This window comes from Poeciliopsis prolifica, unplaced genomic scaffold (assembly GCF_027474105.1).
Source record: "Poeciliopsis prolifica strain line A6 unplaced genomic scaffold, Auburn_PproV2 SCAFFOLD084, whole genome shotgun sequence".
NCBI classification, from domain to species: domain Eukaryota; kingdom Metazoa; phylum Chordata; class Actinopteri; order Cyprinodontiformes; family Poeciliidae; genus Poeciliopsis; species Poeciliopsis prolifica.
In genome coordinates, this window is record NW_026562459.1 from 297,486 (window position 1) to 313,285 (window position 15,800).

At 40.9% G+C, this 15,800-nt stretch overlaps 1 protein-coding gene across 7 annotated transcripts in view; it reads right to left on the minus strand.

Annotated features, from left to right (window-relative positions):
- pard3ab (par-3 family cell polarity regulator alpha, b) overlaps positions 1 to 15,800 on the minus strand; it is a 212,647-nt gene that overhangs the window by 69,437 nt on the left and 127,410 nt on the right. For 4 of the 7 annotated variants that reach the window (XM_055022304.1, XM_055022301.1, XM_055022300.1 and 1 more), the window contains 4 exons: positions 13,511 to 13,661; positions 5,050 to 5,236; positions 4,654 to 4,805; positions 3,789 to 3,833 (listed from right to left, as the gene is read on the minus strand). In XM_055022304.1, the coding sequence (XP_054878279.1) occupies positions 3,789 to 3,833; positions 4,654 to 4,805; positions 5,050 to 5,236; positions 13,511 to 13,661 (535 nt within the window). The remainder of the gene's footprint in view (positions 1 to 3,788; positions 3,834 to 4,653; positions 4,806 to 5,049; positions 5,237 to 13,510; positions 13,662 to 15,800) is intronic. The other 3 variants (XM_055022303.1, XM_055022305.1, XM_055022302.1) reach the window with 1 other exon arrangement.

The window sequence follows — 15,800 nt, forward strand, 5'->3', positions numbered from 1 at the left end:
GTTTTTTATGGAAAAGCATTTGTATATAATAATCTGAAGATGGCATTTTAATAACTGCACAGGATTTTTTCCTTCTTGTACTGTGAACTTGAGCTTGTCGATAACTCTTGCTTTTTGTTAAAATATTTGCTATATTTGTGTTTATCTCCATGCTGGTATACCTGAATTTCTCCATAATCAAGGCTATTTCTATTATATTCCATTTTTTATGAATTTATCTAAGATTCTATTTTTAAATTTAGTTTTGTTTTTAATTTCATACCAAAATAGCTGAATATTCCCAAGTACTTAATGTTGAATGCTTGATTCCACTATAAAAAATAGAAATAAACAGATAGAGCCAAAAAACGCAACTGGAAAATTGAATACATGCAGAGTGAACAAGGCTGTGGGTTAGCAGCCTCCCATTTATTCTCATCAGCCTGTCCTGTTCCCTTAGCGTCTCAGCCAGAGCCGGGCTGATAGGCTTTTCACGCTGCACACCCACTTTATTTAAAGGCTTTGCCTGCTGCCATTCACAACAGTCACACATCAGCGACAGCATTACAGGAAAAAAAAAAATAGAGAGTAATTTACACGTTATTGGACATCTGACAAATGGCACGCAGCTACAAATAGAGAAACTTTTCCTGACTCTGAACTTGGCAAAGTGATTTCTTGTGAAATTCTGCTCAGTCAGCCACCTGCCCACAAATGGAGGAGGAAACACAAGCTAAAAGATGTTAAAACGGGAGGAAAAAACCCAACGGCCAATAAAACCAGGTCACAATGCAATGTTTACAAATCTGAGTCAAAAAGACTCCACCTGAATTTAAAGTTACTTCTTGCGTTTATGTCGCTGGGATTGTTCAGACGCATTTTCTCAGAGATTTATGCCACGACTTACATCCTGAACACCAACAACACTGTCCTCATTCACCATGTGGCGGCGGTCTGTGTCAATAAACGCTTCAGCCAATCACAGAGCAGGACGAAAACTCCCTTTGGAGACCAAAACATCAGCGTCGTCGGTCTTTGGTTTCAGATGAACGGCTATGTTTTGACCTGACGAAGTGGACCAAGGACCATTTACATTTAAGACAAATTAAAATAAATGGTTAAAAATCATCACCAGAGGCGCAAAAAGTGAAAATAAACCTAAGATACATGTGAGAAACATTCACAGGAAGTTCACTGTTGGTGTTCATCTTGGTCACTATAGTTGAAATCAACACTGGTGAACTGTAAGAATATAAAACCTTTATTAACTCAAGATTATCTAAAGGATTGAGTTATTTGGTAAATTGTTTAAACCTGGAAAACAGCTGAACAAAAATTTAAATGAGGTTTTGTGAGAATAAAAAACAATTTTCATGTCTCCAGCAACACAGGCTATAAATATGTAAAAAATTTTTTAAAAAAAACCCTTAAAACTATGGTTTTGTTAATGATGCATTGGTATTGTTAACATTGACGCCAATGTTAATGTTCATATAAAACATTTTTATCTAGCTGTCGGTCACTCCATAGCTTCCCACAATGCATCATCAGCCTGGCGGGTGTCCAGGCTTCACTTGTCCTCCCGCCAGGCTAAGCTTTACAGTTCAAACATTGAACTGCTCCCAATGAGTTGATCTTGCGCGCTCTCTCCATGCTTTGTCATGCATCTCTGAGTTTGAGTAGCTTGATGCGGATTGTGATCCACCTTTCACTCACAACCAGGGCTCATTTTGCACCACTGTGTGCACAGAGTATAAAAACTGCACTGCTTGCACGCTCAACAGTTTCCAACCCAATGCAACAAGAAAAAAAAAAATCAAAAACATTATTGGTGGTTTAGGAGTCATTTATTGTGGATATTTATTGTAATTATTCTATGAAAAACATCTGCTTTTATATCTTAAGTACATCAGTTGGTTCATAGTTTTTAGGAGTCACTGTGGAGGGTCCAGTCTCCATCTAATCCTATGAAAACATAATTGTTCAGGTACTTTGAGACACAAAAATTACCAATTCAAACATAAAATTAGTTTTACGCAAACCTTTCAAACCCTCCTTTTGGTTTTTCTGGTATTAAAATGTTTGCTTTAATCAGAGGTATCTGCGGTTTCTGGATGCCAACTCTTTACTTTTCCTGGCTGCTATCGGATCGTAAACACGGCAGACTCATCTGTTGCCACCATTTGGCAGAAACACCTCAGGAAATATGCACAGATCTTTTCATTTTTTGACTCATGCTGCCATAACGACAGAAAGTTGGAATCAAACTCCTCCCCGACTTGTGGTTGCCAACGCAGGTTTCGATTAAACCATCAGATCGAAGCGTCAGTTTGTGGGTTTTTTCCACGATTTCACACTCTTTCAGAGACATCTTCATGTTGCTCCAAAACATTTTCCCTCTCCAAGAGTTTAACTCTCCCCGCCTCCTGGCTCTCCTCCTCTACATGCCACTGATTTCAGCCTTTTATTCAGTCAAAGCGACAGCGAAACTACACGAGACCTGACAATGACGGACGACTTGCTGTCAGCTCGCCGCCTTAGCCGAGGACAGAGAGCTTTCTGCGCTCTCCCTCTCTGAATCTCAGGCAAAACAATTAGTGCTAAAGCTGCATCTGAGCCAAAAACAGGAGAAAATCAAATCTGCAGTCACCCAAGTGCTTCCACCGCCGTGTTCAGCAGCGACTTGAACTCACAGGGAGGACTGCAAGCCTTCAGACGGCACGCTGACAAATTTGTCTTGTCAAGAGCGAGCCTGATGCTAAAAGGGTGGGAACGCTGCGGGAATGCATTTAGAGCAGAGCAGTGGGTAAACTGGACAGAAAAGAAAAAAAAAAAAAAACAATCTGCAAGTCTTCTGGTGGATTTGTTTTTCTAGCTCAGTGCGATTTAATGCCTGTCCCTGGTTTTCCTGTTCGGTTTGAGTCACATCCTGTTGGGAATCGATCTGATCCACAACGCCACACAGGCGGCGGGAAATTCATTCATTCCTGGATGAAAACATGTCCGACTGAGCAATTAAAAACATCTCCCAAGACCTTTAATTGTGCATATTCCAAACGCACATTGATCTTCTTTTCTATAAATATTTAACAACCTCACAAAGATGGATGTAAGACAGACAGAACTGGTTTGGAGGCATCAAAATCACTGGTCTCCATTTCACTGGTTAGAAATAAATTCATATAAAGCTTTAGCTTAAACTTAAAGCTGTTTTTTATAGGGAGATTTTTATGGGATTTGTAACAATATTTAAGATATTAAGACCTTCAGGAGATCACAAGTGGGAACTCTTCTGCTAATATATAGTAACGCAATAATTTCCCACTAATTAGAGACTGAATCGCTACGGAAGTAAAACCATAATACTTAGAACATTTTGCTTCTCCTACATGAATTTCTAAATCTGTAAAAGAAAGAAATGAATTTCCTTATAAAACAAAAACAAACAAAAAAAGATGAATGGTGAAGTAAATAAGATTAAGAAGATTGTAAAAAATGGAAAATAAAACAAGTTCTGTCACTTTAAAGTTAAATCCCCAACATATTTTATTGCTCATTTTGGGGATAAATTTCAGCTGTTTATAGCAAATTGTTCACAACTATTCAGTTCAGAAATTGATCTTTTTTTGCAGTTTTTAAGTCTGACTTGTCTTTTTAAAATCCTAAAATAGTCTCTTGTAAACAACTTTCACTAAAGCATCTAACTTTGAGTGACAAATCTCCAAAATGCACCTTTAACCCGGAGATGTGAAGCAGAAGGAGGTGAAAGGAGAGAAGCTGATTGGAGGTTTCAGTGCACCGGTCCTTACCTGCGTCGGTGTCGGGACGAGGAGTGAGGTTAATCTCGTCGGCTACTGTTAAAGGAAGGAGGAGGGATACAAACATCTGGGGTTAGGTTAAGTGCTCATGACATTCCACATGCAACATCCAGGCTGAGCCGCAAACGTCACAAAGGGGCTTCGTCTCAATCAGGACCGGACGCCATGCGAGACGAGGAAGAGGAGGAGAGGTTGGAGAGGTGAGAATACAGGTTGAGAATAGCAATCAGAGTCGTGGCGATATGAACACGGCACGCAGCAGCAATCTGGTGGAGAAGATTAGATATGATTACAGAGAGAGTGCGAGCAGAGAGCCTGTTGCAGCCAAAGCAATCAGCGACTGTTTGAAGACATTTCAAGGTGAATCAACACTGAACTTCTTGACTTCGGCAAGAGATGAAGTCTGAGAAAATAGGAAGAGTTTGAACAACAAACCTGAAGCGTGCAGGGAAGTGTCGTCAAGGTGACGCAAATTTCAGGATTTAACCTTTTTGAGATAATTAGACGTATAATTATGAAAGGAGTTATTTCGAAAGGAGAAAGTCGTAGTTGCATAAGAGGAGGTGTTTCTGGAGCGTTCTCTTTTACATAAACTTGATATTAATTACAGATAATAAACTTTAAATGCCTTTGCGAATTATCTTACGCTATAGGCTGGTATAGTGCATGAATATGTTTAAGCTGTATGTCGTCAAAAATAATGGTGGAAATAACTCTGCTTTTAAGCTGAGGGGAAGAAGTACTATGAATAATTTGTTTGGTTCACATAAACTGGAAGTAATTGGAGTTTTTTGTTCTCGGGCAAATGTTTAAATCTTAAAATAAAACCCAAACATTGCAGATCACAGTTCGGTACCTAGATCCATGCTCTTGGACTTGCGTGTCTTGATGATCTCGAGCTGAGCGGCGTCTCCGAACTGCTTGGTGCGTTTCTCCGACATGCTCTGGCGTCCGAAACCTTCCCTTTGGAACGAGACGTCCGGATCGTTTTCATCTGGACTCACAGAGCTGCAATTACGGAGAGAAAACTCGAGTTCATAGGATTTAGCAAATATTTCTGAGCTTATCTGGTTTATCTGGTGTGTGGAGACGTCAATGACTGTAAGTTGATGTGCTTGAAATGGGCAAGAAATTATAAGAATTTTTTTAATTTCTTGTTAAAAAGTTTTGACATAAGGACGCCTAGCAGGTTGCATCAACAAAAACAAAGCTGCAGATGAAGACATGAAGAAAATGAACGTTTAAAATGCACCTTTCGTTGTGAGCAGGCAGCTCTTTGGCCCACGGCGGCGTCACATCAGCCACGAAGCCCACATCGTCGTGGGAACTGGACGAGGACTGGTCCGACATGTTGGACGGCAGGAGCGGCGGGCGGTCGTCCTCGATGATCACGGTGTCGTCCTGCGGCATGTTGACGGTCGGAGAGAGCTGATAGTTTCCTGCAGGAGATGCAATTTATTATTCCTCTCATCTCTTCCCAAACGTGGAGTTTTAATCTTTCAGCTGTAAAAGCTGCCAAGCGCATCCTGACTCCGACTGACCAGACGTGCTTCAAATGAATAATAAATGTCAAATGTCAAGTTCTTGTGTTAGTCGTAAGAAATCAAAGAGCAAAAGGCTCCTTTCTGCACCGAGAACTGATGCAAACTAATATTTCAGTGAGAAATCCATCAAAAGTGAAACAAAAGGTCGGCGTCCCGCAGCTTCAGCTCCTCCACATGAAATACTGCAATCTGTGTCACACTTTAAATCATCCATTTTAAAAACTGACTGGAGAGACGGAATTACTCTCCACTTTCAGCATTCATACATATTCCTCATGTTGAAACAACTTTTCCAAACGTTAATGTCCGCAGTTCAAGATTCACTGATTTTTAGCCATTTTTGAAAGAAAAAATGAAGTTCAGTCTGAATTTAAGGCAGAGGTTCATGTAGCAGACAGACTTTAAACAGGGAAGGTAAAAAAACTATTCAACTTTATGGCTGTTTTTATTTTAAAACAACATTTTAATCATAAATTGAATTCTTAACTTCTGAAACTGTGATGTTTCTTTCCCCTAAAACTACAAATGCACATTGGTGATTAATTATTTGTCCCTAATTAAAAAGAAACTAACAACAAAAGTCATTTTTACGAGTCTTTGGATTCCCGGTATTTAAAAGTAGGACTACAAAGGTAAACCTCATACTTTGGTCCAAATTAAAGTTTATTAATTATTCCTTTTTGCTGCAGGCAAAAAATGACCAAAGTTCAACCAACAGGAGGAGAAAAACTCATTAAAACTCTCCTGAATGTATTGGCCAGAAAATAAAAAAATGCATCAAGAGTGAGAGTGATGGTTATTAGAACATCTAGAATATAATTGGAAACTTTGAAGCCCCCCAAAAATACTTTGAGGTCTAAAAGCAAAGAGAAAACGCTCGAAGTTAATCAGCTTTTACCAAAAGCAGTTAGTCAGCGGGGCACAATGGTGTTTCTATGTCAAAACACAAAGATTAATTCAAGCTGTGCCCTCACAAATAAAGATAAAAGCTTTCCTCAACTGAGGGGAAAAACATATAAAAGTCTTCTTTTTCCAGGCAGAGAAAAGCGCGGCTTAAAAAAGGCATTGATATGCAGCGCATGACTCTGTCTTTAATCTGCGTTTTGAAATTGGCATCAAAAACCGGGAGCTTCGACGCTTCAGAAAGGGCTTGTGTACCGAGCTTAGGGAGAAGTTTGTTTGTCTTTAGACAGCGTTTGGAGTTTGACGCGCAGACCTGAGCCAGCCCCGCTGTTTGTTTCTCACAACTGAGCGCAGAGACGGGCGACGTGCCGCTGGGCCTCTGCTGCTTCCAGCCAGCGGCTGAATGAACCGATGGAAACGAACTCAAAGGAAAAACAAAGACTGGATCAGGAGAGGCCTGCGGGTCTGGGTCAATTAAATCTTTGCTGTTCCTGATGGGGATGCTGCAGGTCGGCCTTTCAGGATCCATATTTATAAACATATTTGTGATAAAACGCCACTTCTGCAATTAAATCGCTTCAAATGACCAAAAAGAAAAAGAGTTCAGCACCCGGAGCGAATGGTCCAATCTGAACAAGACGATAGAAGTGGAGCCACAAACAGTGGACAGATGGAGGGACGGGTTGGCGTACTGGTGAATGATGGATGGATGAAGTGAATCACCTATTCTATAGACTGATATTGAGTTATTGGACAACACACAATGAAAACATGAACCTTGTGAATACATGAAAGATGCATTGGTCTCTGCTGCACCTCAAAATTCAAGACATAAATCAAAACTCAAGGTTTCGATTCCACTAAAGTTGCTGAACCTGTCAACAGATGGTGCGTTCAGGGGTAAACGGTTCACAATGGCTTGAATAACCTGGACATATTGGTTGTACTGGTCTGAACATGTTGCCTTTAAAAGAGATGGTCCTTCATCGTTTTAGTGCTTTTAGAGGAAAATGTTGCTCCTTCAGCTCCTCCCTGCTGTTCAAGTTGTTTCACTGTAATTTTGGGGAGTCTGAGTGTTTCAGCTCTGCATCTCTAACTCTCTCTAAGACCACACACACACATCCACACACACACACCCTCCACACACACAACAACTTAATCCCATTTCCCTAAGCAGTCCAGTGTGCAACACTGAGAATCCCATCAATGCCACAGTTTGAATCACCGCAGCACAATCAACTGGCAGCTACTGAGTAGAAAACCAATGAATCTGTCAACTTGGTGGCCTGGTAAGAGCAGAGCGTAAAAAGAGCCTCTTTGTTTTAGAGCCAGGACCCAAGGGCAGCCGTCGTCCAGCAACAATACGCCTGCCAAGCGGAGGGAGAGCACACCCAGCATCACCTGAGAATCAAACCGCTGTTTACGCTCTAATGATCCCAGAGGACATAATAACTTTTGGACCGAGCTGCAGGCGAACAATAGGTGGCAGTTTATTTAGATTCAGCTGTAGAGGCTATTATAATGCTGCAAAGAATGACTAAATACCTGGAGGCGAAAGGGGAAAGAGATGTTTTTGTTGCAAATGGAAATGGGATGGAGTGAGAATAACGCGGGGCGAAAGACGAGCAGAGGTTTTACGTCTCCCCTTCATTTCGTCTTGACTTGATCTATTTGCATAATTAGTAAGGAGGTTATTGCCAGGGGTGCCGGGCCTTGAAAGCCTCTGGCCTGAAGGAATAATTAAGCCGCTCTCTTATCCTTGGCATCTTGAGGGTGAAAAACCAGCGAGTGATCTAAGAGCGTGCAGCGGGGCCAGAAAAGACGATACATTCTGAATAGGAATGATGTTGTCTTCTAAGAAACTCTAATGCATGATTTATGTTTTGTGGCAGCTTTACAACAGACTTATTGCAGGCAACTGTGAATGGCTCCCCCCAGCACTCTCAATAATCTATTCAAGAGAAACGGCCGCCGCGCACGCAGAGCTCCGGCTCTGTGTTTACACGCACACACATCTGGGAGCCGACAGCCACACGTTCAGCCGCTGGCTTCCCAAAGTTTTCCAGATTCGTTCTCAAACCAGTGAGGTCATTTATAAGAAAGCACAAAGTGTGGCAGCAGTAAATTACTTTGCAATGTCTTCGGTAGCTTCAACTGGAGACCACACATGATGAAACTTGCACACTGTTCGTCTGATCCATCATTTTAAACACAAACTCCCTGAAGCTTTTTCTTTTAAGTTAAATTAACTCAAACTGAAGACAGATGCACCACATTTGTTTGCCTGGTGGAGGTGGTGTGAAGCTAAAAGGTGATTAGCAATCACTCAATCGGTTTGGAGGGACTTCATTCTGCAAAATACATCAAACATCTCATTTACAATAAAATTACAAGACGGTGGGCCACTGGATGCAAACTGCTAAAGCCCACAAATTCTTCACATGCCGAATCAGGAGAGGCTCGTCTGGCAGACGAACTCTGAGACATCAAAGCTTCAACCAAAGGATCACAAACAACAAAATCTGGATGTTCATTCACACCTGTCCTCTTCAGACCGCTTTACTCCAACTCCAGTCCGTCAACCTGGAAGGTTCGGCTCATTTGAGTTCTGCGTCAAAATCTGATGCAGACCAAAAAGCGAACTCTAATCCACCTGAAACCTCGGGATCGGTTCGGTTGAAGTGAAATCTGTTGTAGTTTGAATGCATATGTGAAGCAAACCAGAGTTCGCTCCAAAGCAGGAAGTAGACTACAGAGCAGGGCATTCTGGGTAAATACAACCAAAACAAAAGCGCCAGTCTGGCGTTTGCGGGAAAAACGGCTCATGGTTTTTCACCAACAATTGCTGAAATCTGAAGATACACCATTGTTGTTTACATTTTGTGAAGCAGGAAGTTGGCTTCATGTTTTCTTCAGAGGTTTTCATGTCGTTCCCTTCAGTGGTTCTTGGTGCAGAGCCCCCACAGGCGGGGAGGGGAACAGGTTTGTGTGAAAGAGAATCACAGCAGCTGAAATGCAACAAATGTTGCCATTTTGAACCGAGTCTACCGGACCATCAGGTGTGAAAACACCTTTGGTGGCCTTGGTTTAGTTTCATGACTCAACAATAAGTAAGAGAAACTTTCCAAAAATGGCTGCCAAAAAATAGATCCAAAAACACATTTTAAAGGGGTAGTATTGTCCCAACCATACACTGCTTCTTTAAAGTCAAGTTTGATATAAAAGATATCAAACATGACTTTAAAAACTGACGCCTTAAAATTGGGCCTCTGTCTCTTTAAGAAGCTCCTATTCTTTCAGACACTCCGCCTTCAGCATGTTATTTCCACAGCGCTCCTCCATTATGCTGTTTGTAGCCGTTCTTAGGAGAGTTGGACTGAAGCGGTTCATAAGATAGATGCTAACTGCTGCTGCCGCTAGTCTGGAGGAGCTGAGTGGGGAAGGCGCTTTGAAACAATCTGACAGTTGGACAAACTAAACGCATAAAAAAAAGACCCGTGTCTTTTTATTCAATAATTTACCAGGAAAAATGTTGCTTATTTTGTCTATATGATTTTCAACGCTGTAATTTCTCCATAAAAATTTTAATCAAGTCCCACCATTAAAAATAAATAAACATTTGGTGGCAATGAAACCCTCTTTGAAAGCATGTAGGAGAAGTTTGAGGCTTAAAGTGCAACCCTGGAGGTTTTTATCCTCTCTACTTTCCACCACACAGGCAAATTAAACTTTAATCCCCATCTGACCTCTCCAGTCTCCCTCTGACCCAACGCTGCTGAGTAATGCTTTATAACTCAAGTCCTTGGACACTTTTAGGTCAGCAGAAATTTATTACATCCTCAATTTTAAATCCATAGGAAGCAGAAATATCTTTTTTTTAATTTTTTTATTTTTAGCTAATCATATCTGGGTTCAAGTTTCCCCTTTAGATGCACAGACTGAAACAGAAAGATACGTGTTTCATAAGAAGGGAATACAATATGAGTTTTTGGATGTTGGACATGCTTTGTGTCTCATTGTGTGGCAGATTCCACGTCCACTCTCCTTCCTCTGTCGGGTCAATCCGGCGTCACACGTGACGAAGGATCAAAAACGCATTTGTGGAAAGTGTCGGGGTTTGGTGAATCAACGTCTGCGCGGAATGTTTTTTAATCCCCACATGAGGGAAGTGACAAACGGCGATAGGACGGACGGAACAGCTGTTGTTTTTGCGTTAGCAGCTGGATTCTCACAAAATATTTAACCATATTTTAGGAAAGACGTTAGCTGCTCAGTCTTTCCCAGCTGGCGAAGCAAGATTGGTGGCATTTGTTACCTAGCAACAACATGCTGAGTAATGAGCTGTTTCGAGTTCCGCTCAACTTCAGTTGCCTAGCAACAATCTGCTGAGTAACTTGCGCAGCAGCAGTTTCAGGTTTTTCCAATGTGCCTAATGACTGTTTAAAAATAAAAAAACAACAGCGTGGAGGGAAAACTGGATAAAACAGGATATGCTGCCAGTTTTAGATATTTAAAATAAAAATAAAAAACTCAATAGTTATCAATATACTGACATAAAATGGTTGAATCGCGATACGTTTTTCAGTCCTTGAATAACATAAAAGTGAAGAGTTGAAAATGAATCAGTTCCTCAATTAAAACTTTGATAAACCATAATAAATAAATAAATCTGCATAGAGAAATAAAAGAATGTCTCCAGATTTTTGCACATTATCCATAACCTCAGTAAACACTTGCTGCTCTTGTTCTAGAGATGTAACAATCATCTCGTCTGCTCGGCTAAGTGACAGAGATCTTGTTTGCGTGAGTTAAGTCAGGCCCGTTTCTCCTCACTTTCGACCCTGCAGGCTCATTATAAGTTGTTGCTGTTTGTTAAGCATGGCTGAACGTAGCCGCTGCAGCAGCATGATGGAGCTTCACCTATTAACACTTCCTGTCACCCTCTTTTGTTTACACTCACAGCGGTGCCAGTGTCAACCAATTTGCATGAAGGGAAAACAGAGTTCTCACTTTAACATTATGTTGCACTGATTAATGAGGCAGAGTTAGCGGAAGCTCATTTAAAAAGCTGATTAAAAGTTGGTGCATCTACTCTTCCTGGGCTGTTTGCATTGTGAGGGCTTTTCTGTCAGATTTCCTGTTTGGAGTGACTTGCAATCATCTATCAGAAGCAGAAGTGTTGCTCTCTTTGTTTAATTGCATTTTTCATGAGAATAAAAACGAGGCTTTGTGAAATGAAAACAGGGAATTTGTGTCGTTGCACCATCTGGTGTGCAGAAGTCCTTCTTTTCAAGTCATCAGGAAAGTTAACCAGCAATCCATCAAGCAATAATTTATGTACCGCACACATGCAATCCTGCACAGCTGCACCTAAAGCTCTTACATATGCATACGGAAACGCTCGCTAATCTCCTCCACTTTGTCCGACACACACGTTTCCACAAACCCGCCGACTTCAAAGCCATGTCAGAGCCTGCTTTGGGTCACGGCAACAGAAAAGGTTTAAGTCGTGCAAATCCACACAAACAGACACTGTAAGAGAGAAACTGTAAAAAGAGACAAGTTTTGTTCAATCTGTTGCTCCCTGATGTTGCTAAGACTTTGAAAACAGGCAGAATGTGACAAAAACAGAGCAGATGGCACAGATGGCTCACACTGACAAAAATAAAAATAATGTAGGGGGGATTTTTTTCCCATTTATTTGTCGTCTTACTTCGTTTTTAAGAGTCAAAAATCAGATTTTGTTGTAACACCGGGGAGAACGGAGTGAAACAAAAACAAACAATTTAGTCTGGTTTGAAATGGGAGCAGCAGGAAGCAGATGCTGTCCTGGGTGGGAGCTCAAAACTCAGCATTTAGGTTTCATTTCTGCAACTCCATTTCGTAGTTAGACCCACTCCATTCGACTTTTAAAGGCGACTCATTTTCTGAACAGCAGCGGCTTTTGTCCTCATATCCCATCATCAGTACTTAACGTTTAAAATTCCATCATTGAACTTCTGCAAGAAATTAAGGCTAAAATAAATGATTAGTTTGAGAAAAGATTCCTAATCTAAAGTGTTGTATCGAATGACAAGAGGTTTTTAGGACTATATTGCATCTGATTTGATTTCTTGTCTTTTGGTTTTCTCCTTTTTTGTCTAAAATGATCATACATAGATTTATTCATTTTTTCCATGTTTTTGTTCACAGAAAATATTCTCAAATTTTCTGTTGACCTACCTAATAAATTTTTATTTCATGTTTTTGTGAAACATATTTTGCAGATTTTCGATGTTTTTTTTGGGTGTGAACAAAGAAATTTTGTCTTTTTAAAAAACATTTTTGGATTTTTTTTTGTTGTAACTATAAATGTTTATATTTTTCTGGGAAATTTTGTTTACTAACATTTTTTGGTTTAAACTATGATTAATTTTTAATCTTTTTTATGTTTTTTTTCACAGCTTATGAGTCTATTCACAAAGTTTTTAACTTTTTATTCTGAAAAATTTATCGATCCACACTTTGTTTTGTGAAATAAGAATATTCTTTTTCTTTTTTTGTGTGGAAATTTTGTCCTGTGAACTAAAAATAAATGTTATTTCTTTTTTAATGATTTTTTCCAGAAATTTTTTTCATGGATTTTTTTAATGTAAACTAGAAATATAATTTTTGCTAGTTTAGTGAATAGATCCCAGATCTCACATTTAATTTGTACTATTTAAGACAAATTTAAACCCAAACGCTCAGCTTTAGTATAATTAAAAACCTGGACTATATTGCAATAAAAAGAGCTCAGTGGCTCATTTCTACTTGATTTAACATCCCAGGTTGTTAATATCGGTCTGTATACTTCAGGGAACAGCTTTTAAAATCGCCTTTTCCAGATTAATCTGTAAATACAGTTTGCAAGTGCGTTCAGAAAATCTATTGAGCTTTTTAATATCATCAGACTCTGTTAATAAATCCAGTTTGAAACTGTGTGTAGCTCATAAATATCAGAAAAAAAAGCTTATCAGAAAATAGAGATTGAACACAAATACTGACTCCAGCATATAAAGACTTTGATATCAGCACTTGTGTTTTATGGAAAAATCAGAGGAATAAAGAAGTGAGAAGTTAAACTGTCAGGCTGTTAAGACGAGATGATCAGAGGAGACGAAGTCTACCGCTCCACGCATCACAAATTTGAAATGTAACACTTGAAAAAGTGAAATCCTTCAGACATTTTATCTGTGAAGAAGCCCTGCGTTAAGCCGGGGGAAGCAGAGAGATTTGCATCATTACCTATTGTGCGTGGAATCATTCCTTGACGTGGCATCAAGTTGTCATCGAGGCCTTCCAGGCCACCGTAGAGGGAGTGGGAGATCCTGCGCTCGTGATCATCCAGACTGGTGTTTACGGTCTGCTGGGATCCCAACGGGTTTCCTGAAGAATCCTGAAACAAAGCGAAGAGATGGATACAATCAGCGTCCAACACCTTCAGTTTCAGTGATGCTTCATGAAAAACAAGCGATAATTCACTGTGGAGACAACTTCTCCCCACAGAGAAGATCAGATTCTGCATCACTTTTTCCGTCTTAAAGTTGTGAACCAGAACAAAGAAAAGCGTTTTCTCCAGAGCGGTCGTCAGAAAACATGCCTTGTGGGAAGCAGCCTTACTAAAACGCTGCGAACACTAATGGACGAGCAGAGGAGCAGGTTTCCATGCTAACGCGACCGCTGTGATAACAAGAATAAATGAGCTCAGATTGTCAACAGGCCATTGAGTCACCGGCTGTTAACAAGCCACCTGAGCCATGCAGAAGAAGGTTAACTCTCCACCAGCCTGACATTTCCCTCAAGACCCGCGATGACACTTCCTTGTTTGCTGGACAAATAGACCATTTGCAGAGTGTCACCCAGCAGCTCCCGTCCGCGCAGCGGCGTGGGCGTCTCTGCCCTCAGTGTTTGTCCATTGGATCATTGACTCCATTGATTTGCTGGGGCTTCCGCATTTTCGCTGACGGAGATCACAGCCCTCGCTATGAAGATGACCGACGTGGCCGGCATCACGTAACGAGAGATAACGCTGGAGTCGATACTGGAGCCAAATTACCCCAATCGATGGCTGTAACTGGCTAGGCTGGGATTCGATTTTGGCAAAAGGTCTTTGACCAATGATTCCTGCCTCTCAGTGAACAGCTAAGGTGCCGTGCAGTAACCACCACAGACAAGATCCTGAAGAAAACATCTGTTTTTTATAAAGGGCTCCACATATGAGAACCACAGCAGGAGAGAAAAAGAGAAACGTGAAGAAGTGGGGATTTATTAGGTCCTAAGTCAGTCGCCTAGCAGCTGGCTAGTCTGAAGGAGCTGAATGGGGAGTCCAGAGTTGATGAATTGTTTATGTTAGTGGTGCAACGATTGCAGTTTTCTGGCCCATCTACAAACCCGGCTGTCGAAGGATGCAGCCCCTGACTTCGGACACAGCTTGTATCAAACTTCATCAGTTTATGTTAAACAAAAACCAGTTTGTGCATGAAATTCTGAAACTTAAATTACCAGTATTGACCCATTGCAGCTACATTCATGATGGATGTCGTCGGTAGTATTGAACAAAGCAACTGAAATGGTTTTCTAAAGTTGTTTTAATCAGTTTAATCATGGCTTCTTCTTGTTCCCAGCTAATCTCTGTGAAGGTAACAACCTGGGGCTGACAGACGGACAGCAGCAGCAGGGTAATCTGCAGTTATTTAATTCATTATTAAATCCTTTGTGTTTGCGAGTGTGACGGCGCCAAACTCCCCCCCAACAGGACAATGATCCTAAACGTTAAAGACATGAGAGGCATGGGGGGGGAAATATTGATTTCTCGGGCCTGAACAAGATTGTGCAATTTGAGGCGAAATGTCAATAAGCAATTGAGACGACAATTAAAATGTTTCCACATCAATACTTTAAAAAACACAAACCTGGCCCAGATGGCATTCAATATAAACTGGGAATACCGAAGGAAGTTTGAGCAAATTGCCTCTAAACAATGGACAGGAACTGACATTAATCAACGGATAAAGTTCTAATGGAGTCCAGATTTTACTAATACCAGATAAGGTCTTCATTAGCAGACTCTTTGTTTTAAAGGTAATCAAATGACTGAAATAACAACAGAATGAAGAAAACCAATCAAAACTTCACACGGAGCCAACAAATCAACTTCGGAAACAAACTAATTTCAAAGGTCGCCATATGGCTCAGCGACTGCTGGCTGCTCTTGACTCTAAATGAGGTAGTTAATGAATTGGCCGACCGAGGAGCCGGGCTGAAATGCCTCCGTAATAGCAGAGGGGATTTAGCAGGCCGACGTCGCATTGACAAATCACGCCGCAGCTCATTGCATATTCCGGCTGGTAGCTGAGCTGGATCCCAGCGGCGGGGTGGAAGCGCGCTGCTCTCAGGTCGGTGTGTTTCTGGGTCTGGGTGAAGCAGCGGGAAGCAGTTGGGCTTGTGATTTATGCAGCGACAAACATTTCAGATTGATTTGAGATTGGCTGTCAGGGGATGGAGACATGGGGAGGAAAGTAAATACAGGATTATT